The sequence below is a fragment of the Thalassophryne amazonica genome, chromosome 17 (assembly GCF_902500255.1).
Source record: "Thalassophryne amazonica chromosome 17, fThaAma1.1, whole genome shotgun sequence".
Lineage (NCBI taxonomy): Eukaryota > Metazoa > Chordata > Actinopteri > Batrachoidiformes > Batrachoididae > Thalassophryne > Thalassophryne amazonica.
The window spans coordinates 21,885,382-21,912,385 of NC_047119.1; the positions used below are offsets into that span (position 1 = coordinate 21,885,382).

The following is a 27,004-nucleotide window of genomic DNA, read 5'->3' on the forward strand; positions in this document are numbered from 1 at the left end:
CACACCCTTTGCGCTTTTGTGGTCGATCCATCTCCAACTCCAGTCAGCAGTTATATCAGGCAATAACCTGATATAACCTTGGGCAAGGGGGAGGGGACAAGGAGGGGAGGGGTGGTGGGATGAAGAGGGCTGAGAGATTTCATTGGATTAGCCCAATGTCCTTCAAGAAAATCAACCGATGGGCCGCTGCGGTCGATAAAATTGATTTATCATGTGCTTTTTCTTAAATTATGTTGACAGCTGGTATGCCAGATGGCTTGTCCATGCCTGTTGGCAACAGTGGTATGGGGAAAAAAACCCTGAAGGCATTTTGATTGTACTGTGGGAAGAAACCTCAAGCAGACCAGACTAAGTGGGGTGACCATCCGATCTGGCTGTGCAAACAATAAAATAACAACCAAAGCACAACAAAGAAATGCCTAAGCAATCCATGTACATATAGAGTCCAGTGGTCACAACAACTGATGGCTAAAAAAAATCTATACTTTGCAGAGCAGAGTGTCAATTAAATGGTAAACGGACTGCATTTATATAGCACTTTTGCATCTATATCAGAAGCTCAAAGCGCTTTACGTTAATGACTCACATTCACCCATTCACACACACCAATGTCAGGTGCAGCCATACAAGGCGCTCACTACACACCAGGAGCAACTTGGGGATGAAGGATCTTACCCAAGGGTCCTTAGTGATTTTCCAGCCAGACAGGGGTTTGAACCAAGGATCCTCTGGTCTCAAGCCTACTGCTTAACCACTAGACCATCATCTCCATCACGTCTGTCAATTCAATTTATTTATATAGTCTGAAAACACAACAAAGCTGCCTTAAGGCGCTTCACAGGGGTGTAACGTTTAATTATTCAAATAATTTATTATTACTGAATCACGCCACACGGGGCACCAATACATATGTAATGTATTTGTTTAAATCTTTATGCCTAAACACAGGAGCACCATTAGATGTACCAATTTTAATTGAATAAAATAATTTATTACCGAATCGCCTCACACGCGGACACCATAAATAATATAAAGTGTATTTATTTATTTATTTATTGTTGACACTTGGCTTTACAGATATTCAGGCCTCGCAACGGGGAACCAAAAATATGTAGTGATTTACACTGAATAAGTAATTAAACTCCCAAATTGAATTACAGTGGATTAGGCCCATCTGATGAGTCACCAAAATAATTAACAATTTGGAGTTTAATACTTTTAATACTCGGGGCACCACTTATTTATAGCATAAGTGCTTTAATTTAAACATACATTAATTTATCAGTCTCAAATTAATTAATCAGTCTCGATTAATTTAATCAATCTCTGATCTGAAGTCTGAATTCTCACGATATGGGTGACCAAGAGTTTCCTTCTGAACACAAAATAAACCACAGTAGAAAATATTTACAATTTATTTACAATTTATACAAGAAATTAACATTTTACTAGCATTTTCTGGACAGTGATTGAAAATAAGTTCGTTCATGGAAACTATTTTCTTACTCACTCATGAGACGTGGAAAGAAGAGAGATAAAGCTTAAAACTTTAGGTAAATAAATCTGATTGGAATTTAGTGATGAATTTTGAAGCAGATTATGAAGAAAAATATTAAGCATGAATATATTTAAAAGGAGCCAAAGGACTAAAATTAGCCACATTGTATCCATAGACAACAAACGCTTTTGTGGACCCGTCGACTGGGTCACTTAGCTGGTCCGTTTGAAGATATGGTTCGGATGATCGATCCGTCCGTCATGGATGTCCATGCTCCGGGCAGCGTGAGCTCACTTGGGTCAGAGGGGTTAACTCAGAGGTGTCCCCGAGTGTTCCCAGGGCTTGTGTCGGCTGGCCTTGCCGACGGTTGGCTGCTTCCTGTCAGGTTTGAAATCAGCTCCATTGTCAGCTTGCAGAAACCCAGAGGTAGAAGGTGTTTGTTGAAAATGGGGTCTGGTAGCTTTAAAAATTGTTAGAGCCAAATTAAAGTCTTTGTGAATTCAGAAAAAGTAAAACTTTAAAAGCGTTGAAAAATTATGAAAAGGAAAAGTCGCTTTTCTGTAAATTCGCTCTTAATTTGAAAAGCTCAGCTCGGACGTTCTCTTAAAAATTCAAAAGACTTGACGCACCTCAAAGCGTCAGGTTAAAACTTTACGTTTGTCCAAAAGTAAAGAATGAATGAATGCCACGTGGCAGCTTAGCTTAGCTTAGCAATGGGGCATGAGCCCAAAAATAAAAAATTAAGCATTTACAAGGAAGAAAGGAAAGAAGGAGCATGGAGCAGGTGGAAATAAAGAGAGCAAGGCAAGACTCTGTTCTAACTTTTAAAGGGGACTTATGTCATCAAACTCTGCCCATTTAGGGTGTGTGTAATCTCACAGACACTTCATGTCCTCAGAGCAGACTCAAATGATTCAACTATTTAAACACATTAATTTGAAATACTATTTGTTCTAAGACACTCAAATGGACACCCATTATTAATAGACACTCAAACCCTCTATTTGGTTAAAACAGAATACTTCATCACATGTTGACACTGCAAAAAGATCACTTAAACACACTTCAGTTAAGGAGCACATATCAATAAACTGGAATGATTACATGCAAAGCACTTTGATTAATCAATACAAACAAACATTATAAGTCTTTAGATATAAATGAAAGAAATACTGATCTAAATTTTTATTTCAAACCAAAGGTCTTTTCCTTTGCTATAAACCTCAAGGTAAAAGCTGATTGTCCAGACAAAGTTCATGACCATGTGTTATCATGGAGGAAGCCCATCCCCCCGGATGAGGAGAGGTCCTGTCTTAGCTTAATCATGAAAGTTTGGGTTCTCCTGGTCTGGAGAAGCTCAGATTCTGACATGAAGCCATTATAATGTCATGTAATTCATAATGACCAGAGTTTAACCGAGAAAAGACGAGGGCTTCCCTTTGAAGAACTTTGAATTACAGCTTTGTTTTCCTCTGCGAAGCACTGTTGGACCATCGGGGGACGTCTCCAGACTTATCTGAAGATCTCCAGATGACTTAGGAATTTCTCAACTGGGGGTGGAAAACTCAGGTTGTTGTTGAGACAGTATTTTATTTAATTGGGGCAAATCTAGGCCATGGCACTACAGGGGTAAGGTGTGACCTTACCACCCCCCCCCCCAACCCCCCGAGTAAGCACATAGGGGACAGTGCTAAGCAAAAACTCCCTCTGGCATTTTGAGGAAGAAACTTCAAGCAAACCAGACTCAGAGGAATGACGCACTACTGCTTGGTCCATTCTAACAGTTACAAAGTTAAAAATTACATAATGGCACAAAGTCCATTTTAAGGCCACGCCCATTGAATCCAAGATCTTGATTTGGATGGGATGTTTCAGAGTCATCGGTTGTTTAATAGACTATTTTTTTAGCCTATTGACCAGATTTGCTGTATGTACGTAGCATCAGTCTCGCCAGTCTTGTATCTCCACCTCTGGCAGTGGCACTTCTGGCAGTCATGATTCTGTGATGCTCCGTTAGTTGTCAAATAAAGTTGTCAATACACAGAATATAACTGACAAGTTGGTGTTCAAGTAGGAATCATTCATTCGGTTATTTAATTGCCGCCTCCTGCACTTGCTGCTCTTTGCAAAGTGTGTGATGAGTGTGGCTGGAGTAGCAGATCTGTCTGCACTGTATTAAAAGTAGAAGTAAGTCCAAAACAGGACCTGAGGTTCATTGAGCTGGTGGTTCTCATCAGGAGAGCTGCCTTTGTCCTGGGGGTTGATCTAGAGTCTGTGGCAGAGGAGGATGTGGAGGAAACTGCGAAGCATCTGGGACAACACCTCCCACTCTCTGCATGCCACACTGACATCCTGGCAGAGCCCCTTCAGCCCTAGAATCAGACCACGGAGTTGCACCACAGAACACCACAGGAGGTCTTTCCTACCTCTGGCAATCAGGCTATATAACTCCTCCCCTTTCTACAGGGTGAATACATAGAGAGTTATTCAGAGTTATAAGTTACTTATAGTTATGTGCAATATTGTTGAACATCTTGTGCAAATGTCTTTAAAAAACATTGTTCACTGTTTACTCTTACTGTTTTGGTACTATGGCAAAATAATTGCCTTCTGGATCAATAAAGCTGATCTTATTCTTATTCCCAGATACAGCAGCATGAAGTGGGTCAGAGACTCGTCCTGGATGCTACGCCAGTCGATTGCAGGGTTCCTTCAAAGCTAAGAACGGGAACCATTTACAGCTGGATGGACTGGGATGATAAAGACAGGTAGCCTGAGCCGACAGCAGGAATCAAACCCTGGTCGATAGGTTGGTAGTCCAACTCCTATGACATAGAGGCATCTAATTTAAAATAGCAGTAGATGTGAAATACTCTAGTGCCTTTTAATAAAATATTTAATGTCCTAAATTTACATTTGTCTTATAAAATTACACATATAAACAGCAGAGAAGCTTGAATCTTCGACTGGACTGGGTTGCTTGACGCGAGGACGTTTCGCTTCAAATCACAGAAGCTTCCTCAGCTAAAATTCTTGCTCTGGTAGTCTGACTTCTGTCTGACCCTTGTCAAGAAGAACAAACAGAAGCCACAAAAGCTGGAGTTTTAAACCTAACCAGACGCCTCCTATCGAGAGGCAGACTGCTATTGGCTAGTGATTAAACAATTGCTTTAATTAGCACCTATTGTGCTCTAGTTAGCACCCTGCAGACTGAGGTCCACTGGCCCTCAGTCTGCAGTTCATCTCCACCTTAAAGACACTAACCACACGTTTGAGGACAAGGAAGTTAAAATCTTTGCCAAAGAGAAGAAACTGTTTGAGAGAGGGGTGAAGGAGGCATTCTATGTGAAACAGTTGAAACCCAGCCTTAACTGGGGAGGGGGTCTGAGACACGCTTTGTCCCCTGTTTACAATGGGGTACTCAGGTCAAAACAGTTTCAGTCTTTTGTTCATGTAATGAGTCATTCACATCATCAGGAGAGGCGTCAGTCCCATCATTAGGAGGGACACCTACCCTGTCATTAGAAGGGTGTTAACTTGAGGACAATAGGTGCTAATTAAAGCAATTGTTTAATCACTTGCCAATAGCTGTCTGCCTCTTGGTAGGAGGGGTCTGGTTAGATTTAAAATTCCAGCTTCTGTTTGTTGTTGCTGACAAGGGTCAGACAGAAGTCAGACTACCAGAGGAAGAATTTTAGCTGATGAAGCTTCTGCGATTTGAAGCGAAACGTCCTCGTGTCAAGCAACCCAGTCCAGTCGAAGATTCAAGCTTCTCTACTATGGAAACCACCTGGACAACTGAGAGCCCACACAGAAACATATAAACAGTATGTATATTGCAAAATATGTCAAAATATGTTTTCCACAAACAAGTGTTGGTCAAGAAGTTGCAAAAACTGATTTTTATAATAACAAAACATCTATAAAACACTGCAAAAAGTCGGTACTCATAATGAAGACAAAAAATGTACATATTAAATCAAAAATATTTGCCAACGGAATAATCATATTAGACTTGATAAGATTTCTTGAAAGAAGTGATCATATTTGTAAGAATAAATATCTAGACACACAAAAAAATCTGAGCATACAGTATTGTTCTTGCCTTAAAGATTCATTATTTTTATTTTGATTAAATTCTGTTTTTGTAGCGTACCTATGCTGGTCTGTTACATTTGTGGTATCTGCCTTCCTACATAGAAACTGTAAATTATTAATAAAATGTGTAGGTGGTCACTGTTCGTATGAATGTGGGAAAAAAAACACAAGGTAATGGTGACATTCAGAATGATGGGGGTGCCATTTCAGCTTCTAGTTTCTGCCGTTGGATGTTTTCTTGCTCGTCCTCGCCTTGGCCGTACACCATCTTATTCAAATCCTCTGAAAAATCTTCAGTTTGATTATTTACGCAGAACAGCTGAAGGGCCGGTTAAGAGGAAACAAAATGCACACCTTGGTTCGGAATGGTCTCTCCCACTATTCTGCAAGCCTCCCCTGAATGAGTCACCCAGCCGGCTCCTCATTGGATGAGACCATGCCATCCCGAGGGATTGCCTTGCAGAGGCAGAAAGGCCTTGCTTCCATTCACAGAAACATTGGTATGCCAGCCTGCTATTTCATTCACATAAAAGACTAAATATTGCATGATTTCCCCCCTCCCCCTTTAAAGGACTTTTGCTGTTTTTCCTCCTTTTGTCTTTTGCTTCTTCTCCTTCTTTGCGAGCCGCCTGCCTTTTCTTTGTCTCTTCTTTGTTTGAGGAGCTAAAAGCAGACGTGCTTGTCGTCTTTTCTTTTTTTGTTCCCCTTTTCCCCATCTTCTTCTTCTTCTTCTTCTTCCCTTTACATTTGCCAGGCAGGGGAAAGAGAGAGATGTCGGGAGGGACTGCAGTGCGAAATCTGCAGCAGAGAGAGAGCGGAAGGTGCTTATGAATGAGTGTCAGTCTTTTGGCTTCGCTCGATGCTCCTGAGGACATTTTACATGAATGGTGTCTGGCTGTTTGCTTTCCGTTGCCGGGGAGAGACAAAGATGCTTGATTGCCGCTGCTGTTAAGGAGACGCTTGGGCTTCATTTTCCTTTGGTTGATTCATTGACTCATGGGTCTGAGAAACATGTTGTTCAAGCTGCGTTTTCATTTGTCACCGTATCGTAGATGTTGAACCAGTCGCCGAGGCTTTTTAGCAGCGACACTGCATTTTGCGGAAAATATTTGTTTTCATCTTTTCTAGCAGATTTCTGATAGAATATTATCAATGTGTTGGACACAAATATCCTCCAAATTAATTTATAGTGAAAATTTTAATATTTTGTTTGATTTTGCCTTTTTCTTGCAGAAACAAGGTGTAGTTCTGTAGAATATGACACCTCAGTGAGGTGCCGTCTGTAATATGCTGTTATTGTAAATTAAGATGGACAAAATGTTAATGATGTTGCCAGTCGTGCTGCACTTTCATCAAACTGTTTCTTTTATTGATTTATAGAAGGGCTGTGCACATGACTTATGCAAAATAACATTTTTTGGCATCTTTATTTTTTGCACGTTCATGACTTATTGCACTACTGTACATACATTATTAGCCCCCCTCAATCGGTTATTCATCTTTTTATCGCCACTTGGATCGTTTCTTCCCATTTGATAAGTACGAATATTAATTTCAGCTAATTGCTGCAAACAAATAAAGGCCAAACTACCCCTCATTCTTCATTTCCTTTTCTCCGAAAAGCAATTAGAGGGGTCAGAAATATCAAGAATGAATATCTGACTTGGGAATTTAAAAGTTGATTGGCTGTAGTGTGCTGTAAGTGGGAGACCCCTCCACCCTCCACTGCCACCACCCTCCCTCCATCCAACAGGAAGTGATTTGCAGTGTTCAGCAAGCCTTTTGTTGAGAAGGTTTTCTCAGATCAGTGAGTCATGCTTCAGTTCTGAGCCGGCGGCCAGGCAGCAGTCAGTCGAGAGAATTTGCTCTTCCCTCGCAGTATCTACGATCTTTGACGACAACACACGCAATTCTTTTCCTTCACTTTTTTGGGGGATTTTTGAGGCTGCAAATCATCATCGGCAGCATCATCATCATCATCATCACCATCACTGGAAACCAAACGCGCTCCATCGCAACGCCAGCAGCCTTTTGAAGACCTTTTTCTCTCCAGCTTTCCCTTCCTTGGGCTTCAGTGTTGTGTTTCCACGGATTGTGTCTCTGACGGATTGGGTCGCGGATCTGGATTTGACCAAAGGCAGATTGCACGTCTGTCGACAGCAGCTCAACACAACCGTCACACTGAAGTCTCAATAGAGAAAATTACAGTCAGCTGGCCTGTGATTTGTGAAAGGCGTTTGCTGCCTGCACGGCTGCTGCTATGTTACAGGAGAGGGTAATCAGCGCCGCTCAGCCACAACCTCCAGCACAGTTGTGAAAGAGGCAGGCTGCCTGTGTGCGCGTGTGTGTGTGTGTGTTGGTTGGTGGAGAGCAAGAGAGAGAAGGGTATGCTTCACCGTACCAAATACAACCGCTTCAGGAACGAGTCAGTAACATCCGTCGATGAGCTTCTTCACGGCTTGTCCATGAACCCAAAGGTCTCGGCTACCTCCCAGCCTGCTGCCGAGACACCGTACACACCCCCAACTGAGGTCCAGCCCTCTACCACCACCACCAGCCACGACTCTGACCACCTGGATGATGGTGGTACAACCCTCTGCACCCTCATCAACAAGGTGTCCAGCCTGAAATTCAGCAATTCGGGCAGCTTGCTGGGCATCAGAAGCCTGCCCTCAGCTGTCAAGGACCTGGCTGTGTCTAAGCTGCAGGGGGGTGCAGGGGGATCGGGCTGCGGCGGCTCCAGCCCCGGGGTGGCGACCGTGGCAGACTGCGGTGTGGGCGGCTCTCTGTGCAGCTCGGCCTCCCTTTCCACCCCCTGCTCCCAGCTTCAGCCGGCCGCCAACATGAGCAAAAAGAGCCGCGCGGATGAGCTCCAGCCCAGCGGAGACGAGTGGAACACAGGCGGAGGTGGCGACCTGGCGAGCAAACCCTCTAGAGGATGGCTGCACTCCAGCGAGAAGATCTCTGGACCAGGAGTGACATACATCGTGAAGGTTGGTGGTCTTAATAATCCACAGTCTTATTGGCTTAAATGGTTTCCTCCACCCATTCTCTGTATTCTTTCAATGACTCTTGAAAGTGGGAGGGCGGGAGAGGTGATGTAGTTTTACTTGCACATCACAACATGCCCTTGAGTGGGTGTATGTAAGCTGGCTGGAGCAGAAGGCTCGGAGAAAGAGCAGGGAACAGAAAATAGACTATAAATAATTCAGGAAATATAGAAGGTCAGTACTGGGGGGCAGGGGGCTGCCAAAAAACCAACAACAACAACAACAACAAAAAAAACCCTGATTAACAAACAAAATGCCAAATACATCCTTTACGTCTGCAGTAAACATTTCAGGTTTTATGGTATTTCTGCCTCGCCTGCACAGCCACAGCTTTTTGCTTTTGTAACCATGGTGATGTGTTATTTCTGTACATTGTGTAGCTGTACAAGCTGTTTGGCCGCCGACAGTGAAATGGTGGCAAAAATAATAAAAATGACACACATGATTGTCTGGTCACATACGTTATCATGTGTGACTTTATTATTCGCTCCTCATGCATCATTTAAAGGAGCACAAGTTGGAGGAGCTGTGAATGTCCTCACGCCGGCACTGAGTCACCGGCGTGAGGAGTGATGATGTCGAGCCCTGGCTCCTTGAGGTGTGAAGCAGATTGGGGAGGGTGGAAACAAATGGAACAACAACAACAACAACAAAACGCTTTCTACTGAAAACATACACTTAAACTCAGCGGTAACCTGCCCGCCTGCCTTCGGGGAATATCTTCAAGATTAGAATGGTTAACACACAGCGAAATGTGTTGGACAGGCGTGATCGTGGTCACATGACACCTGCACAAAGCCTACAGTATCTGTGAACAGCGTGACATTCCATTAACTGCATTAAGGCCGAGATTGCCTATTTGTCCAGTCGATGTCGCTGAAAGCTTCCACACTGTGACAGGAGAAATGGGTCTACTCTGTGCACCGCCGCTCCCCCACCGCCCCCGTGTTTCCTGCGGTTTGCGTGCTGTGTGCGCTGAGCTCAATGTGGTGTTCCTGCTCACAGCACTTTTAATTAGTGTCATGTGGTCACTCCCCGCACATCATGCACCATTACTCTAAAGGGGCATTCATCGACACAGGCAGCGTGCATGCTCACACGTTTATGCAGCCGTATTATTCATGCAAAACTGCTGCACATTGCCATTGTTTATTATGATTTTGACAGTTACTTGTTCTATTGTTTTAGAAAGATACAACTTTTGTACTCATTTAATAAAGGTTAGCACACAACATTTTGCAAACTATTGAATTTCTGGGTTATTCATGTGTATTTTGTTCTCCTCAGTGAGATTTGGGAATAAGTTCAGGAACTTTTAAGCAGAAATTTATTATTACAGGATATTGAAATTGTAACAGGTAGAAAATTTCTTGTTTTTTTTTTTTTAATTGATGATAAATTAAGCTGGAACACACATTAATTATGTTAAAACTAACATGTCAAAAGCCATTACAATTCTGCATAAAGTACAAGACTTCCTCTCCCAACATTCATTAACCATTTTATATATCATACATTACTTGTTCCATATATGACATATTGTGTTGAGGTTTGGGGAAATACATATAGAACTAATACTAATCCAATATTTCTGTTGCAAAAGAAAGGGATAAGAATGATCACATATTGTGAGCCAACGAATCCATTATTTGCCTGTTTACAATTTTTTTAATTCTGGGACTTGGTTGATTACGTCACAATAAAAATTATGTATAAAGTTAAAAATAAACTTTTACCTCAACATGTCCAGCAAAAAGGAGGGACCAGTTACAATTTGAGAGGAACATTATTATTTGAGAAATTAAAGTGCTGAACTACTGTAAAAAGTCATTGTGTTTCCATTAAAAGTGTTAATATTTGGTAATTGTCCTGATAATATTAAGTTACTTGGTTGGCTTTAAAAGGCTTAACAAAAATAATATAATTACTCTTTATAGTTTGAAGGTTGAAGTTTGAATTAGGTTTACCAATTTTGTTATTGTGCTTGGGATTGCACACTAGTGCTTGTTTAGTCGTGTTTTGAAATTTTAGTGCATTGATTAAGTTATATTGTTTGTGCATGCTTTTTGTATTGTTATGAGCGTGTGTGTCTATATCTATCTATCTATCTATATATATATCTATCTATCTATATATATATATATATATATATATATATATATATATATATATATATATATATATATACATTCTTTATTTTTTATGGTATAAGGAGAGGGTATTTTTCGGCCCCACTGGTTCACTGTATGTTGTTCTTTTTATGAGTTTTTAAATTGTCTTTGTTGTTGTTCATCTGTGTGCCGAATAAATACATGAATTCATTCATTGATTCAGATTGTATTTTGATTAACCTAAAAGCTTAAATATATTTTATTTTCAATATATTGTATTTTTATTTTTCAAAATATCTGCAAAGTTCCACACAAAGCATCAAGAAATGTTGTACAACTTTTGCCATTAACTGTCCCAGCAGTGACTTCATGTAATTAACCAGTAGTATTGCAATATTTTCCGGCACATCATAGAAATGAAACCTGTTTGGTGTATGCTGGTAAGATATTTTTCATGTTATTAGCTCTCTGAAGGAGGTGAGGTGTTTGCCTCCAGTTGTTAGCAGGATTACTTGTAAACTAATTAACAGATTTTTATGAAATCAGGTGGAATTAATTACCAAATGATTTTTGGTGTTGCTTCAAGCACATTACTAATGTTTTATCACTCACTTTAATGTTGCAACATATTATATTATTGATAATTACTGGCACTGAAACAAACAAAACCAATCACATGCTGTGTCCAGCGTTACTTGAGATCACCAAGCACAGTTCTGCACAAGATATATAGTCGCAGGTTTAGTGTCAAATTATTCCCAACTTACATAACATTCATCTTCATAAGTGTCATGGGCCACATTGTGGGCTCTGGTTCTGTTTTGCTTTTCTGGCTGGTTTGTTTTCATCATTTCTGGTGATCTTCTGTGTCATTTAGTATTTTCCTGTCCTGGTATTTATTATTCCTGCTTTTCTTGTGATGTTTTCCCTATGTTCACTTTGGTGAATTTAACTTCCAGGTTTTCTTCCGTGTTCACATGTCCCTGCACTCCCCGGATTAGTTGCTTTGCATCCTTTATAGCCACAGTTGAACATCTTGTAAATGCCAGATTGTATTAGGTGCTGCCCTGCTTTCTAGTGTTCCAAGTTACTGTGTTTTTGATTTCACGCAACAGATCTTTGCTGTCTTTCTGGAGTCCTTTTTTCACCTGCTGTCTTGCTCTGGTTTCTGTGTTTTTGATTACACTTTGCTGACCTCTGCTTACATTCCAGACTCCTGTCTTTCACTTGCCATTTTGGATTCAGTGGTACGAGAATCTCTGGTTACTGATCTCTGTCTGTGTTTTAGATAATTCTGCTGCCAATCCCTTTAAGAGACTGTTGCTGTTAGGATAGAGCACCTGTGCCCTGAACTTTGTGTTTTTGGCAACCTGCCTGCCTGCTGCTCTTAGCTGTGTTCTACTATTACTATGGACAATAAAACCTGATCAAACTGCCTTTCGTTGTGGTTCTCTGCATTGGGGTCCTTGCCTAGATCCATTACAATATGTTTAAAGACTGCTATTCAGCTGTGATTTCTTTGGATTCTGCTATTTGATAACATGTCCTTGAAATACAAACTAGAATTTCAAGAAGGGTCTTTCTGCAGTACATATTCTGTCTAACATTTGCACGCTCTGCCATTGACATCATGTGCACACTTTGTCACGGAGCTTTTTCAGTGAGTTAGCTTGTAGCTATGATGATTAGGAAAGAGGGGTGGACTATTAGCCCAGCAGGTTGTAGGTCACAAATGAGCCCATTGCTCCCTTTAGCTTCTAGCTAACCCTACTTTGCAGTCAGGAAGAGATTTAGTGGTTACATTTCTAATTGCACAGTCTGCCTCATGCTACCTCCAGTAGCCAGACACTATTGGAAATTTCAGGTCATTTTCACAAAGAAAGTTCAATTGGGTCAAATTCTCAAGGTTGGGCAGTACCCCAGCACCCTCTGGCAGCCGTTTTTGTTTGGTGAAAACATCTCCAAACTCATTACAAATACATGTACACTAGTATATAAATACACTAGTAGAGTTCTACCTTAGAAATGGAATATATTCTAGAAGACATACCTTACTGAATTTTTACATAATTTGGTCACTTTTCAAAGGGGTCAGACTTGTCAATAAAGTCAATTTAATGTTCATTTCAGGTCAGCTTGGTGCATAAATCTCATCGTTCCAGGCAATAAGAGCTATCAGCTGGATGATAGAAGAAAGATAGAGACCAAACCAGATTAGATTAGGTAGAACTCTAGTAATCTGGTTTGGTGTTGTCTCCATCTTGCAAAAAACCAGCTGATTTCAATAGAACAGCATACAGCCCAGGCGTGTTTTCACCTAAAGGCCAGTTGCGGAAGTATGAATTCTCACCTTCGGATTCGCCACTTTGCCAGAAGTGACATGTACCCGACCTCACCAATAGGAATTTATACCCCCATCACACCTAGCCAGAATCACGCAGAATCTTGTCAGAATGACGAATCAGCGCACATCTGAAAAGTGTCGGGTTTCAGTTCCAGAATGTTCTGACCACCATCTGCGAGAGTCCACACAGTTGGTCAAAATCGGCTGGCAGCCCTGAGTGTGATGCACATGTTCAAAACTCTCCGGGCGCCGTCGAGATGGGGCACCTATCCAGCAGCGGTCCATGTGCAGTCTGAGGCTCATCTGACTGCAATTTACATATTTTGATGGTGGAAAAACAGGATTTGAGCACATACGATGGAATCACGAGATGGATCTGGCACGGCAAAGCCTGCCGGTATGACCTGCACGTACCACATGTAATAATGTCCTCCTCACGGAGTACAAAGGAACTGTTAAAATGTATGTGGCACACCATCATGATAATAATTATGAATTATTATCATGTACAGTGAATGTGAACAGCAGCTATCAAACCAAAAGCACCGTGTGCTACTGTGCGCACACCACCACAAATCTGTACAGGCTGTTATATCCACAATAGACCTTACAGTACAGATATTTGTCCATTCCTTCCCATGGGTGATGTAAAGCATGTGAACTACTGTCTCCGTCATATCTCTATATACCACGGGCAGCTGCGCTTCTCTGTGGGCTCATGCGTAGTAACGTGTCATTGTACGCGTCAGGCATAGAGCTGAACGGATCTCACACTGTAATATATGAACACCTCCTAACGCTGTAGGAGATATGACATGGAACTGTTGTGCCAGGCAGTTACATAATTAATAAACATGAATCTCACCTCCAACAGCGGTCCAGGAGTGTTTCACAGTGTGGACATGGAGCGAGGACCGCAGCCTGTAGTTAAAATCCTCTCACCCTGCTGCTGTGTGCTGGAAACAACCATGCCAAAAATAAATCCCATGTGATGATCCAACCATCATGGTGTCCAGAGTTGCGTTGTGCTGCTGAAGTGAGCCAAACACACAAAAAAAGAAATTAAAGTTCCCTGGAAAATCTGCGTCTGATGCATGGGACAGCATGGTCCACTGCTAGCAAACTTTCAGTAAAACTGTCCAGTGGCATGCAGCGTTATGCATATACACACACACAGCTGACCCCATGCGTGTGCACGGGGTTGCACGTGCACCATGTGCACACGCGTGCTGCACACTTCTGTAGTTCTACCCTTCTTTTCTACCACTAAGACAGGCACCCCTCCCCCATTTTTCCTTCTTCTGCTGTTGTATTATGTTGTTCAGGATATATATCTTGATACAAAAATGTAAGAATACTGTATGTATTGTGAAACTTTAAAAAGTATCACATTAGTTGTGTGGTGGTACCTTCCAAAAGGTGAAGTGGCTACTTTGTTTGAAGATGCCATCTGGTGCTATTTTAAAGCATCTATACAAATTACAGTGTATTTAAAATAAAAAATTCTAGTATTGATACGTAGTCATAGTATAATCATAGTCAAGTAACCATGTCTCGCTCACTGACCCAGTTGTCTGAACCTGCACCTCAGCGGGTTCAGACATACTAGCAAGGTTGGGTAGGATTACTTTGAAAGAATACATGTGGATTACATTTATGTATGTACATACATTTGGATTACTTGTAATCTGATTACTTTTGGATTACATTTCAAAGTAATCCTACCCAACCTTGCATACTAGGCCGATCAAACCTATGATGCTGAAAATTGAGCATGTTTGTGCTTATGAGAAACTTACAGGCAAGCGCAGACAAACATACATAGAGATACAGGCAAAAGAAAACTAGATTCCTGAGTGGAGCATAGTATGTTTGCAGAAATTTAGGTTTAACGATTGTGATCCGTAATGCCAAATGCCTTATTTGCATTTTGTCCCTTCAAAAAACCTTTGCCACATAGGAGGAATGCACTTGATATATAACTGACTATTTTAACCCCAAATGGTAATAACCATGACAACCGTATGAATGGTTTTCAAAGTAGGTTTCTAAGAAATACTTTGAATGTATCGGATAATAAAACTATATCATGCACTTTATTTATTTTTTAAAATGACACAGTCACTCAAACACTTTTGTTTACTATGATCTATCATAGCCTCTTTATTGCAGTCCTCAATGGTTTATTTTTTCCTTTATAATTAATTTGAAGTTGATCTTTCCTGCCTGATGTGTGTTTTGTTGGTTAGCGTTAGACAGCAAGGTCTCTATGGAATACCTAAAGTTGGCATCTTTTCATTTGTCATGTTGAGTTGTACTTCAAACTCACCGTTCTAATAATAGATGTGAAGAATTTGTCATTGAGATGGATTCCATGTGTTTGCTCACTTGCTTTATAGTAAAAAAGTAGAAAAAAGGACCTTATAACATTATAACATTGTTCTAAAATGGATTAGAAATAGACTGTGTCTGAATGTCTCTTTTTGTTTGTTTGTTTACAGCCACATTGAGTCTGATTGTAGTAATGATAGGAGTTTGTCAGTACATTATATTCCCAGTCTGTCTGTACCATGTTAATCAGAGGATTTGCTGCAATGTGAGTAGGTGGTTGGTACCAAAGAGGACAAGTAGCAGAATAACAACGTGCCATTACAATTTCACCTAGAAGGCACTCACAGAGTGCATACATGTGCCAAGGTCCACCCGACTTACTTTTTAAATCCATTGAAGTACACATGGGGTGCTGTTTACCAAAGTCCAAAATAGCATTAAAATCAATGGGAGGCCTTATAAAATATTACATAAAATAGCGTGCTTCAGCACTTAGTACCCCTTGGCTGATGAGAAGTAATGTGGGACAAGACCACAAATCTTCAGTAGGTTTCTTCTCCACCCCAAAGTGCATCACTACCACTCCAGTAATGAACATCACATAGGTTGTTCAGGTGATATTGTGTTTACAGATAGGTTCTGAAGAAACTGGAAACGGACACAATTTTTAATTTTGCCTGTTTTGAAATGAAACAGTCAAGGTGTCCTAGTACTGTGGACTTTCAGCGTTAATTCTAGTGGTTAATCAAAAAATATCATTTCATAATGATGACCATTTTTAGACACCGTCATTTTTAAAGCCTGGAAGTACCCTGCTGGCTCCATGCAAAATTCTGCCTGAAGAGGGGAGTGGGCCGATGCACGAGCATGACGAATAAAATGTCTGATTTCTTTGCAAATGAATAATCACAAATACTCCATCCGTTTGTGTCTGTTTTTGTCCTCGTCTCATTCATTAAGTGTGTTTCTTGTAAATTAATTTAATGTCGAGTGGGTGTTTAACCATCTTTCTTCAAAAAGGGGGTGGACTGATGCTAGGCATCCTCCGACAGGTGAATACAGTAATTGAACAACATAAAGATGAGAATTATTATTAATAATAATCAACATTTTTGCACACAGTTCTCTTTAGACCAGCCAGCCAGGAGTTGGATACATGAACATTCATAAGTCACTGAATATGTTTTGGATCAATCATTAAGAAATACAAACAGTATGGTGTAGAGTAAGAAAGGAACTGATATGATTTGCCTGATCATACTAGTCCAGAGTTTGATTTATGATGCACTCATATTTAGATTGACACAAGAGCAGATACCTTTTCTGTTCAGTTTAATTTATTTAATTTATATAGCGCCAAATCACAACAAAGCTGCCCCAAGGCGCTTCACACAAGTAAGGCCTAACCTTACCAACCCCTAGAGCAAGCACACAGACCACAGTGGTAAGGATGAACTCCCTCTGATGATATTGAGGAAGAAACCTCAAGCAGACCAGACTCAAAGGGGTGACCTGCTTGGGCCGTGCTACCGACACACTTGATAATACAAATATGGAGGAAATTTTGGGAGTCCATGCTGGTGTCCAGGATGGGAGGCTGGCTGGGAAGGGGGTGGGTGGGTCCACAGTCATATAAATTGCTGAACATGATGCTGTGTTGATACGTTAAAGCATGAATATTATGTTGATGTCTGATTGAATAAATATTTCACATGGGCTTTATATTTTTTCCTTTCAGTATCTGGGTTGTATAGAAGTCCTGCGGTCAATGAGATCTCTGGACTTTACCACCAGATCACAAATAACCAGGTATGTCAACACTAAATTTTCAAAATTAAATGGGTGTATGTAGCAGAGTTACTAGCAGGTTACTGGGATTTGTGTATTTTCCTTTGAACAGCGCACAGTTGTACTTTTATTTGGCTGCCTTTTAATCATGTGAACAAACTCATAAGCCGGGAAACATATTATTTGTGACAAGTTAAAACAAAAATGGTGATGTCCAAATACTTATGGACACAACTGTCTGCTTCTCTTGTTTTGGAGCTTTGCTGTTGTAAGATTGTGCACTAAGAATCCCTAAAGAAATTAACATTTCTGTCATGAGTGATTTGTTCCGTTTAAATTTTATGCATGAAAGCTCAATTTTTTAATTTATTTATTTATTTTTAATAAACATGAAAACAGTTAAAGTATTTCACATTTCACTCAGTGAAAATGCAGGAAACAGTTCCAAATGCAGTACAATTACAATATTCCACGCTTTAACCACATAAAATAACATGGTTCAATATGATTTTGGCTCCAGTCATGTTGACTGAAGCAATTTGCTTATTTTGCAAAGAAGGTTATATTTTCAATTGCACATTTTTTCCTTTTATTTGTCATCTTTTGGCAGGATTAGGGTTAGTGTTAGATAAAGTTACACAAAGTTAGCTTTATTATATTAGTTATTAGTTTTTATGAAGGCATTTTAGGGCCACTTTAAGTTCTTCTTTTTTTTTTTTTTTAAATATAAGTCACAATATTGCGAGAATAATGTCTTAATTTTATGAGGAAAAACTCATATTATTATGAGAATAAAGTCAAAATATTATGAGAATAAAGTAATATTACTAGAATAAAGTCGTAATTTTATGAGACAAAAACTTGTATTATTACAAGATTAAAGTTGTAATTTTATGAGGAAAAAATCTTAATATTACAAGAATAAAGTCATAATATTAGAGGAATAAAGTTGGATTCATATGAAAAGCAATAAACCTACAGACTGCCAGTTCCAGCCATCTCCTCCTCCACGAAAGAGGCGATTTCTGGAACTACTAACCGCCAGAACTATATGCAAAGTCCGTGTGGTTCCTCCTCCTTAATACACATTTTCTTGCATATTCTTTTCAGAGTTCTGACACTAATGATGATGTGGTGCAGATGGGCCAAAAGATGATGTATTTCCTTATTTGGAAAACTTATCTTGAAGTACAACTTAACAAAGTGCTCCACAGATCTTATTTTGAGATGCAGAGTTTTATTCTCATAAAATTACAATTTTATTCTTGAAGTCTAAAAAACAAAACCTCAATGCGGCCCTAAAATGCCGTCATAAGTTTTAGATTCAGATGTCAGTTAGCTTCATCTTGCTAGTTTTATATTGACAAGGCTTTGTATTAAAGTTAGCTTTTGAGTTATCTCATTTAGTTAAATTTTAACTTGCTTTTTATCGTATTAGGTTTAGATTGAGTTGTCTTTTCAGTTAACTTTATGCTTTATTTCATGGGATGCAATCCCTTAGCAAAAAGTAGTATACTTAAAGTTCATTTTATTAAGTATGCTTCAGTATAAGTATAGCAAGTATTCTACAGACTGCGTACTGTTAGTATACTAGAAAGTACACAAATTTAATACTTAAGTTTGTTTTAAGTTTGCAAAAGTACACTTTAAAGTATACAACAAGTACACTCATCTATATACTATCAATGTACTTGGTATATCCCTCTTGTATGCTTAAAGTATACCACGCGTACACTTATCAATGTATTTGATATAGCCCTCTCCTATGCTTTAGTATGCCACAAGTGCACTTATCGATATACTGACATTGTACTAGTTGTATACTTTGAGTCCCTATTTTTAGTTTATTATCGTATACTTAAAGTATACTGTTATACACATTGGTTATTTCACTGTTTACTTTTTATACTTTAATTTTGCTTGGCATATTACTGTAGCTTACTATTTATATACTGAAAACATACTCCTTAAAGTATTCTTAAAGTTTACTCATACTGTATGTACACAAGAGTGTGATGCATTTAAAAAAATCACAAGACAGAATATTGAAAACAAGTTTGATATATTTTCAAACATTTCAAAAACAAAGACCTATGAAATCAAGTCCTTCCTTTGTGGAGAAAATTAAAGGAAAAAGTGCATGTAATATGTCAACATAATGGTCTCTCCAAGATCAAGTCCTTATTTGTAAAAATGTAAACAGCGTCTTCAACTGAGAACTAAGTCCTTCCTTGCCAAAAAAGGTAAGAGAAAAGTGGGAACCTTTGGAACCAAAAATAAATAACTACATAGAAAAAAATCTGGACATTATGAGTTCTTTTTAGTTACTTGAGTCAATGGCTTGACTTAGTATATCTTGCTCCAAGTGCATAATAAGTGTTAGTACTTTGTGGAAGAAAGATGTAAAAGTATACTAACTATAAGTATAAGTTTTAGTATTAAAGTATAAGTGTAAGTCTTAGTATTAAAGTACTTAGACTTAGACTTTTGTTTATACTTTTCAGTATAAGCCAAGTATACTTCATGATACTATTCTTAAGTATATAAAATATAGTTTATAAAAAGCCACCTTCAAGTATACTTCCTCAATTTTATAAAAAATAAGTATACTCATAGTACATTTAATAAACTTCTTTTTGCTAAGGGATGGTAGCATGTTTGCCTCATAGCAACAGGTTTATGGGTAGATCAACCATATGTAGTCAAGTTCCATTCTGTGTGGAGTGTAGGAGTTCTCTCTGGGGCTGCCTGGGTTTCCTCTCACTATCAAAATGTGCACATTAGGTTAATTTCCCAGCAGATGTTGGGGTAGAATTAGCATTTCAGTCACTTTTACAAGTATTCACACATTTCTAAACCACCTGAGGGTGTACGCAGATGTAATGATGTTACTGTCACAGGAAAATGACAATGCGCAACTTAGCATGTGGCTGTTATGTGAATGAAACCTTCGAGTCAAATATATCCTGTGACAAACGATCACATGTGAAAATTCTTTTGGAGATCCAGGTATACGTCTGAATCTTTTTCAAGGAGATGCATTTGGACCGATGTGATGTAACTTTTCCTGTTTTACTTATAGCAGTATTGCTCTCATGCTAAATTCAAGGGCTATTTGACCTCGGCGTTCTGGACATCTGTCAAACCTGATGGCAACATAACTGCGATTGCGTGGTTGTATGTCGTCACCATGTTGACGTCATCTTCGTTCTCTGCAGGGAAGCCATCAGTCTGGTGTGTGAGGCTGTTCCTGGTACCAAAGGAGCTCTACGGAAGAGAAAGGTAAACTAGATCCGACACAGAGCTGAGAAAATAAATGTTACTGAAAAGAGGTGTAGTGCTTTCAAAGGTATCCTGTGCTTTTGGATGTAGCACCCCGGATTTGTTAGCCTAGACCTGCTCACTTGTTTGACTCCTGTCATTCTTTAAAAGAATCTTGCGGAATAATTGTGCGAAAGGTAAATTGGGACATGTTATTCTTTTGCAATTAACTTCATATGTATATGTCGCGGACATGACGAGTGAAGCTCTTCAGCAACTCACTATGTTATTTAGATCCTTCAGACTTTTTTTGAGTAAATGCTTCGGTGGAGCATGAGCATGACTAAAAACCTTCAGCTATTATGTTAGAAAGACTTAAAAAAGAAAAATAAGATTATAAAATCAAACCTTCACTGTGCTTGTGATAGAATCACTACGATGACCGCTCCAAGATGGCGGCCGCGCCTCAACAGCCAATGTAGCACTGGTACCCACAGTCTCTTATACAAAGAGACTGTAGTATGTTGTTTGAAAACATGGCTGTGATTGGTCCATCTGATTCGCTTTGGAAGCGAGACAAAGGAACACCTCTGTTTCGGCGTGTCAGAGGACAAGTTGGAAATGTCCAGCTCTCCACAATTTCACTGATACTTACTGGACTGGTAAGCACTGAAAGCCGAGATAGACATGTCCAATCTTGTCCTCTGACACGCCGAAACGGAGGTGTTCCTTTGTCTCGCTTCCAAAGCGAATTGGTCGTGACGCGCGAAGCCTCCACGCGGCTTTCCATGACAAAATCTCTTGTTAAAAGTGAAATCTGCCGGAAAATGGCTGATGTCCAGCTCTTGTGATAACCAGAGAAAGAGCACACGACGGTCTCGTATCCACAGAGCCATCAGCTCAGAAATGGGTCCGGTGGCTTGTGCCGTGTCGTCGCAGCTTGGAGCGCGGGCGCGCTGAGCGTCCTAAAGGAGTCCATAAAGCTGTACTAACAGACCTTATTCTCTGTGAAGCTTGTAAAATTTTCACCGAAAGCCAGATAAATTTTCGAATAGTTTCCAGGTGCCAGTCTCTACAGCTTCTGAAAAATTCTGATGGATAAAAAACCCCAAATCATTCCGCCATTTCCAGACAATGAAATTCGACGACGGGGCGGGACCACTCCTTCCACAAGGCGTTGCTCACAGGCGAATGGACATCACCGAAAGGCTGGAAAAACTCACGCATGCGCACAAGGGTTCAAGCTTGTCTGACGTGAAAACATATGAATCAAATCCATATAGTTTAAAAAAAAAAAAAAGGTACGATACTTTATGGACACACTTCGTACTTTACTACAGTTGACACTTCTTGTTGTTTGTGGGGAACGCCTGGGCGTACTTGCTGAAATGATCACCACTGAGACATTAGCCGCTCCCTGCAAATCTGGTTTGATTAACAGAAATCAATGCGTACCAAGTCCAGTGGACCACTGCTTTTTCAGGGAGTACGAGCTGAAGGACTTCCTTTCAGTTGGCCTCACTGACCTCCTATACAACTGCCCATTTTTCAGCTGCAACTTTGCTCCTTCACGCTGAGAAGAGATGTTTCCATGTGGGTGCTCTGAATTGTGCAGAGCCATCTTCTGGCTCTTATCTCCTATTTGAAGCTTCCAATTGCCTTATCTGAGTCCTGGTCCTTCTGTAGTTCTGACTACTCAACTGTTCCCCAGGAATTTCATACAGTCAGACTGGGTTCATGTGCATATCTGGGATAACAGTGGGTAGTATGCCAAGCTGATCTGCACACTGTACTGAGACCTTTTTGTGAAGTGCTTTCACTCCCAGTGGAGGTATGCACCCTTCCTCTTCAGGGCTTGCATTCTTGGACAGCAGGTCTGTGTCAACATTTTTCCATCCTGGCTTGTATTGTATGCCAAAATCGTAAGTTGACAGGGCTGCTAGCCATCTATGAACAGTAGCATTGAGTTTTGGCAGTGGTGAGAACATAGGTCAGTGCATTCTAATCGGTTCTCAATGTGAACTTTGCACCATCATGAAGTTTGTCATCCGCTGCCCATTTCAGTACCAATAACTCAAGCTGATGGGCAGGGTAATTTCTCTCAGAATTGCTCACTTTATGACTGGTAAAGGCCACTGGACGATTCCTTCAGGATATTCCTGGTTGAGCACCGCATCTAAACCATCGAACCTGACATCTACATACAGAATATAACGCTTGTTGGGTCTGCAAAGGCCAGGATGGGAGCATGTGTGAGACAGTGGATTATCCTTTGGAAAGCAGCAGTGGACGCAGCAGTCCACTGATCTCCAAAAGGCTCTGACTTTTTTATAGTAGGTGGCCTGGGGCTTTGCTGCTTTCTTATCTCTCTGTGCTGGTAGGTAGCCTGTTGTCAAATCTGTCAAGTGCCTCACAATTGCAGAGTAGTTGGCAATGAATCTTCTATAATACCCATAGAAACACATAGAAGCTGCAGTCTCTTTAGGTCAGTCGGCTGCCCCCATTTTTTTGGTAGCTCTTATTTTTTCAGGATCAGTGGCTATCCCTGAGGCTGACACTTTGAGGCTGACATACTTGACCTGTGGCTGACAGAACTGACATTTGTCAATTGATAATTTCAGGCTGTATTCTTGTAACAGGTCCAGTACTATCAGGAGGCATTCCTCATACTCCTCCAGTGTCCTCCCAAACACAATAAGGTCATCGAGATGCACCAAACATTGAAGCAAATTCAAGTCTCCCACAGCCTTTTCCATTAGCTGCTGAAATGTGTCTGGGGCTCCTGTGATGCCCTGGGGCATGCGCACGAACTGGAAGAACCCCAGTGGAAATATGCAGGCTGTTTTCTCTTTGTCTACTTCAGCTATTGTAATATGATAGTAGCTGTTTCTTAAGTCCAACACAAAAAACCAACAGCTCCTTGTCATACTGTCCAAGGCATCGTCGATTTGGGGTAATGCGTACTGGTCGGGAATAGTTCATGCATTAAGAGTGCGATAATCTATGCACATCCTGATTGAATCATTCTTGTTCCTTGCCACCACATTTGGTGACGCATATGGGCTCCGTAATTATTCCAGCCGCAAGTAGGTTTTGCAAATGAGACCACACATCATCAGTATCAGCTGGACCAAGGTGCCTTGAACGTCCTCGGAAAGGTCAAGGGCCACTAATGCGGCTGGTATGTTCAACACCTTTAGCCAGCCCCACATCCCGTTCTCCAGCTCACTCTGCTTACTTCTTAGCGAGTCTGTCTTTCCAAGCCATGGGGATAGGGCAGTCTCGAAAAATAATGCAGTATCCATTGCGTTAGAAGACACTTTGTCTTTCTGTAGTTCAGGTACTATTTCTGCTTTGTGGACATGGGCTACGACAGTGCCCTTGGGGACGAATCTGGGTTTTAGTGACTCATTCCTCAATAACACTTAAAACCTGTCCACCTCCATATGTGAAGGGAGGAGAACACAGGGAGGAACCACAACCCCAGCTGGAAGGGAGCAAGGTGCAGGGGCCTGGACTACCAATACATCTTGTTCCCAGGACTCTTTGACAGTCACTTTGCAGGTAGCAAATACAACGCCCCCTGGGGGGACTGTAAGTGGTCTAGGCCTGTCCATGTTATGTCAAACACAGTCCTCTGCAAGGCTAGATGTGAGTTGGGGTTCAGTATGTGCAGGTGGCAGTGCACACACTCGCCATGACTGGGCTGAGCCACTACTCCTTATTATGACTTTGGTCTTTGATTCATGATGGAAACACCTTGCATGGGTTCCAATAATTACTGCTGCTTGTTCTGGGCTGTTAGTGTCTGGGCACACCAGGGCCAACACAGTTTTAGACTCAGCATGTGCTCCATCATCCAAGAACTTAAGAGGCATCCACACCTTGTCCACGTAGCAGTGAAGATGAGGCGTCCACACCTCGTCCGGGTGGTGATGAAGAAGAGGCGTCCACACCTCGTCCGGGTGGCGATGAAGAAGAGGCGTCCACACCTCGTCCGGGTGGCAATGAAGAAGAGGCATCCTCACCTCATCCAGGCAATGAAGAAAGGAAACAAAAATGTTCTCCTCCTCTGCCTCAACGTCTGTGAAGAAAACGGTTGTGGTCCCTCAGATCCAGGTATCGCTGTGCTTTCTTGTCCAGGCACAGAGGAGTGCTCTCTGTGGCTGGCAATATCCACTTGGCACACTTCAGCAATTCATTAGCCACTATGCAAATGAACAGCTAATGCTAATGACAGCTAGTTCATCAGTTGTGACTGGTTTCCAAATTGCACTTGAACAGTCCAAATATTTTGCAGCTGGCAAACACTTTTTTTACAAATGTGTAAGGCTGTTACAGGTAACTAGTAAACTACCTTGCTCACTGTTCGTAGCTCTTCATTTCCTCTTTTTTTCCAGTTGTCCTTCGCGTGTGCGTGATGGATGGACCCACGTCTCTCTCACTCCCCTTGCTCAACCTCTCGACCTTAGTTCCTGCCCTTTACCATGACCATGAACAAGCTTGTCTGTAATACCTTGTGTAGAGGGATGTGCATTTCAACCAAACTATTAAGTTAAAAAGCATTCTTAGGGACATAGCCCTTTACCTAAAGTGACCCTGTACTATTCATGGTTTTAGAGTATCCCAGAATGCTTTGCACTGGGGAAGGAGGCTTGATAATGGCTCAGCTTAATGCTAACTTTAACACTGAAAATGCCATAGACATGCTAACACGTTAGCATCTGTCCCATTTTTAAGTTATAAAATACATCTATCAACTGTTTCAGAAGACCATAAGAGGTCGGTTTAACGTAAAAAGGTAAAATTACTCACAGACATATGCTCTTTAGGGTTTTAGCGGGGAAAAATTAAGCAAAATAAAACAACGAACCAACAAAGCAGCAGATTGAAGATCGAAGCACTGCTTCATTGGTTCAAGGTTCAAAGCAAAGCCGTGCTGCAGGAATGCTTGATTACAGACCTACTGCGGGGTCTGTAATCAATGTAGAGAAATGATCATTTTACTGGCAAACACCCCCCAAAACAACGGCCACTCTGAAGGACTGATAAGGAAAAAAGCAAAAGGCTGTTGATGTCGATGGATTGAATCATTACTTAAGGATACCCAAAAGGAACTGGTTCCCGGCACGCAACCCTAACAGCAAGATGCTTTTTTTTCTTTTGTAATAAAACTCACATTAACCTTCTTGGGCTTTCGCCATCGTACGACGGCTAAGACCAAGCTTTACTAAATTATAAATAACTTTTTAATGATATGAGATAGAAACTTACTTTTTTTGCTGAAAAGTTAACTCTGCGGACTTTTGAGCCAGCCATTGGCCATCTTTGTACTCCTCATAGAAGCTGTGTGATGACGTGTGCAATGTGAGTGTCCAATCAGAATTGGTTCACCGTCACATGGTTTTCCAAAATCCAATCGTAGGGCAGATTCACCTCACGTGAAAAGTGAAAGATCGTTTTCAGGAGTGATATGTTACTAGTTGGCCCGTTTGAATAGCCCCCTGGGTGCTCCAATGAGTACATACTATCGGGCTCCAAATGTGCCCTGCGCCATTACGCACAGCGATCACTGAAAGCAGACGGAGCACACGGAGAGCCTCTGATGACAATTTCACATGCTCAAACAAAGAGTGTGTAACTATCAGGATTGCTCCACTAGTTTGCATGTGAATGTTACTGGATAATTGGCTAACATTTTTATTGTACAGTCTTTCACACAAGAACTCAGCTTACCTTTGTAAAGTGTCAACAGTTGTTTATTATAGTTTGCTGTGTGTTTTGAATAAATGTGTGAAAATTATTTCTGCTTTACTTTTTCCTTCCTTATTTTGATTGTAAACCTTTATTACACTTATAAACACAACAAAACATATATATTCTGAAAGGTTGCTTTGCATCCTTTATAGCCACAGTTGAACATCTTGTAAATGCCAGATTGTATTAGGTGCTGCCCTGCTTCTAGTGTTCCAAGTTACTGTGTTTTTGATTTCACGCAACAGATCTTTGCTGTCTTTCTGGAGTCCTTTTTTCACCTGCTGTCTTGCTCTGGTTTCTGTGTTTTTGATTACACTTTGCTGACCTCTGCTTACATTCCAGACTCCTGTCTTTCACTTGCCATTTTGGATTCAGTGGTACGAGAATCTCTGGTTACTGATCTCTGTCTGTGTTTTAGATAATTCTGCTGCCAATCCCTTTAAGAGACTGTTGCTGTTAGGATAGAGCACCTGTGCCCTGAACTTTGTGTTTTTGGCAACCTGCCTGCCTGCTGCTCTTAGCTGTGTTCTACTATTACTATGGACAATAAAACCTGATCAAACTGCCTTTCGTTGTGGTTCTCTGCATTGGGGTCCTTGCCTAGATCCATTACAATATGTTTAAAGACTGCTATTCAGCTGTGATTTCTTTGGATTCTGCTATTTGATAACATGTCCTTGAAATACAAACTAGAATTTCAAGAAGGGTCTTTCTGCAGTACATATTCTGTCTAACATTTGCACGCTCTGCCATTGACATCATGTGC

General features: G+C 40.7%; 1 protein-coding gene across 2 annotated transcripts in view; it reads left to right on the forward strand.

Annotated features, from left to right (window-relative positions):
• Window positions 1-27,004, forward strand: part of shc3 (SHC (Src homology 2 domain containing) transforming protein 3) — a 70,996-nt gene that overhangs the window by 12,993 nt on the left and 30,999 nt on the right. Inside the window, exons 2-4 of one of the 2 annotated variants that reach the window (XM_034192786.1) lie at window positions 7,938-8,589; window positions 17,171-17,241; window positions 20,439-20,502. In XM_034192786.1, the coding sequence (XP_034048677.1) occupies window positions 7,938-8,589; window positions 17,171-17,241; window positions 20,439-20,502 (787 nt within the window). Of the gene's footprint in view, window positions 1-7,588; window positions 8,590-17,170; window positions 17,242-20,438; window positions 20,503-27,004 lie in introns of those variants that run through there. The other variant, XM_034192787.1, reaches the window with a different exon arrangement.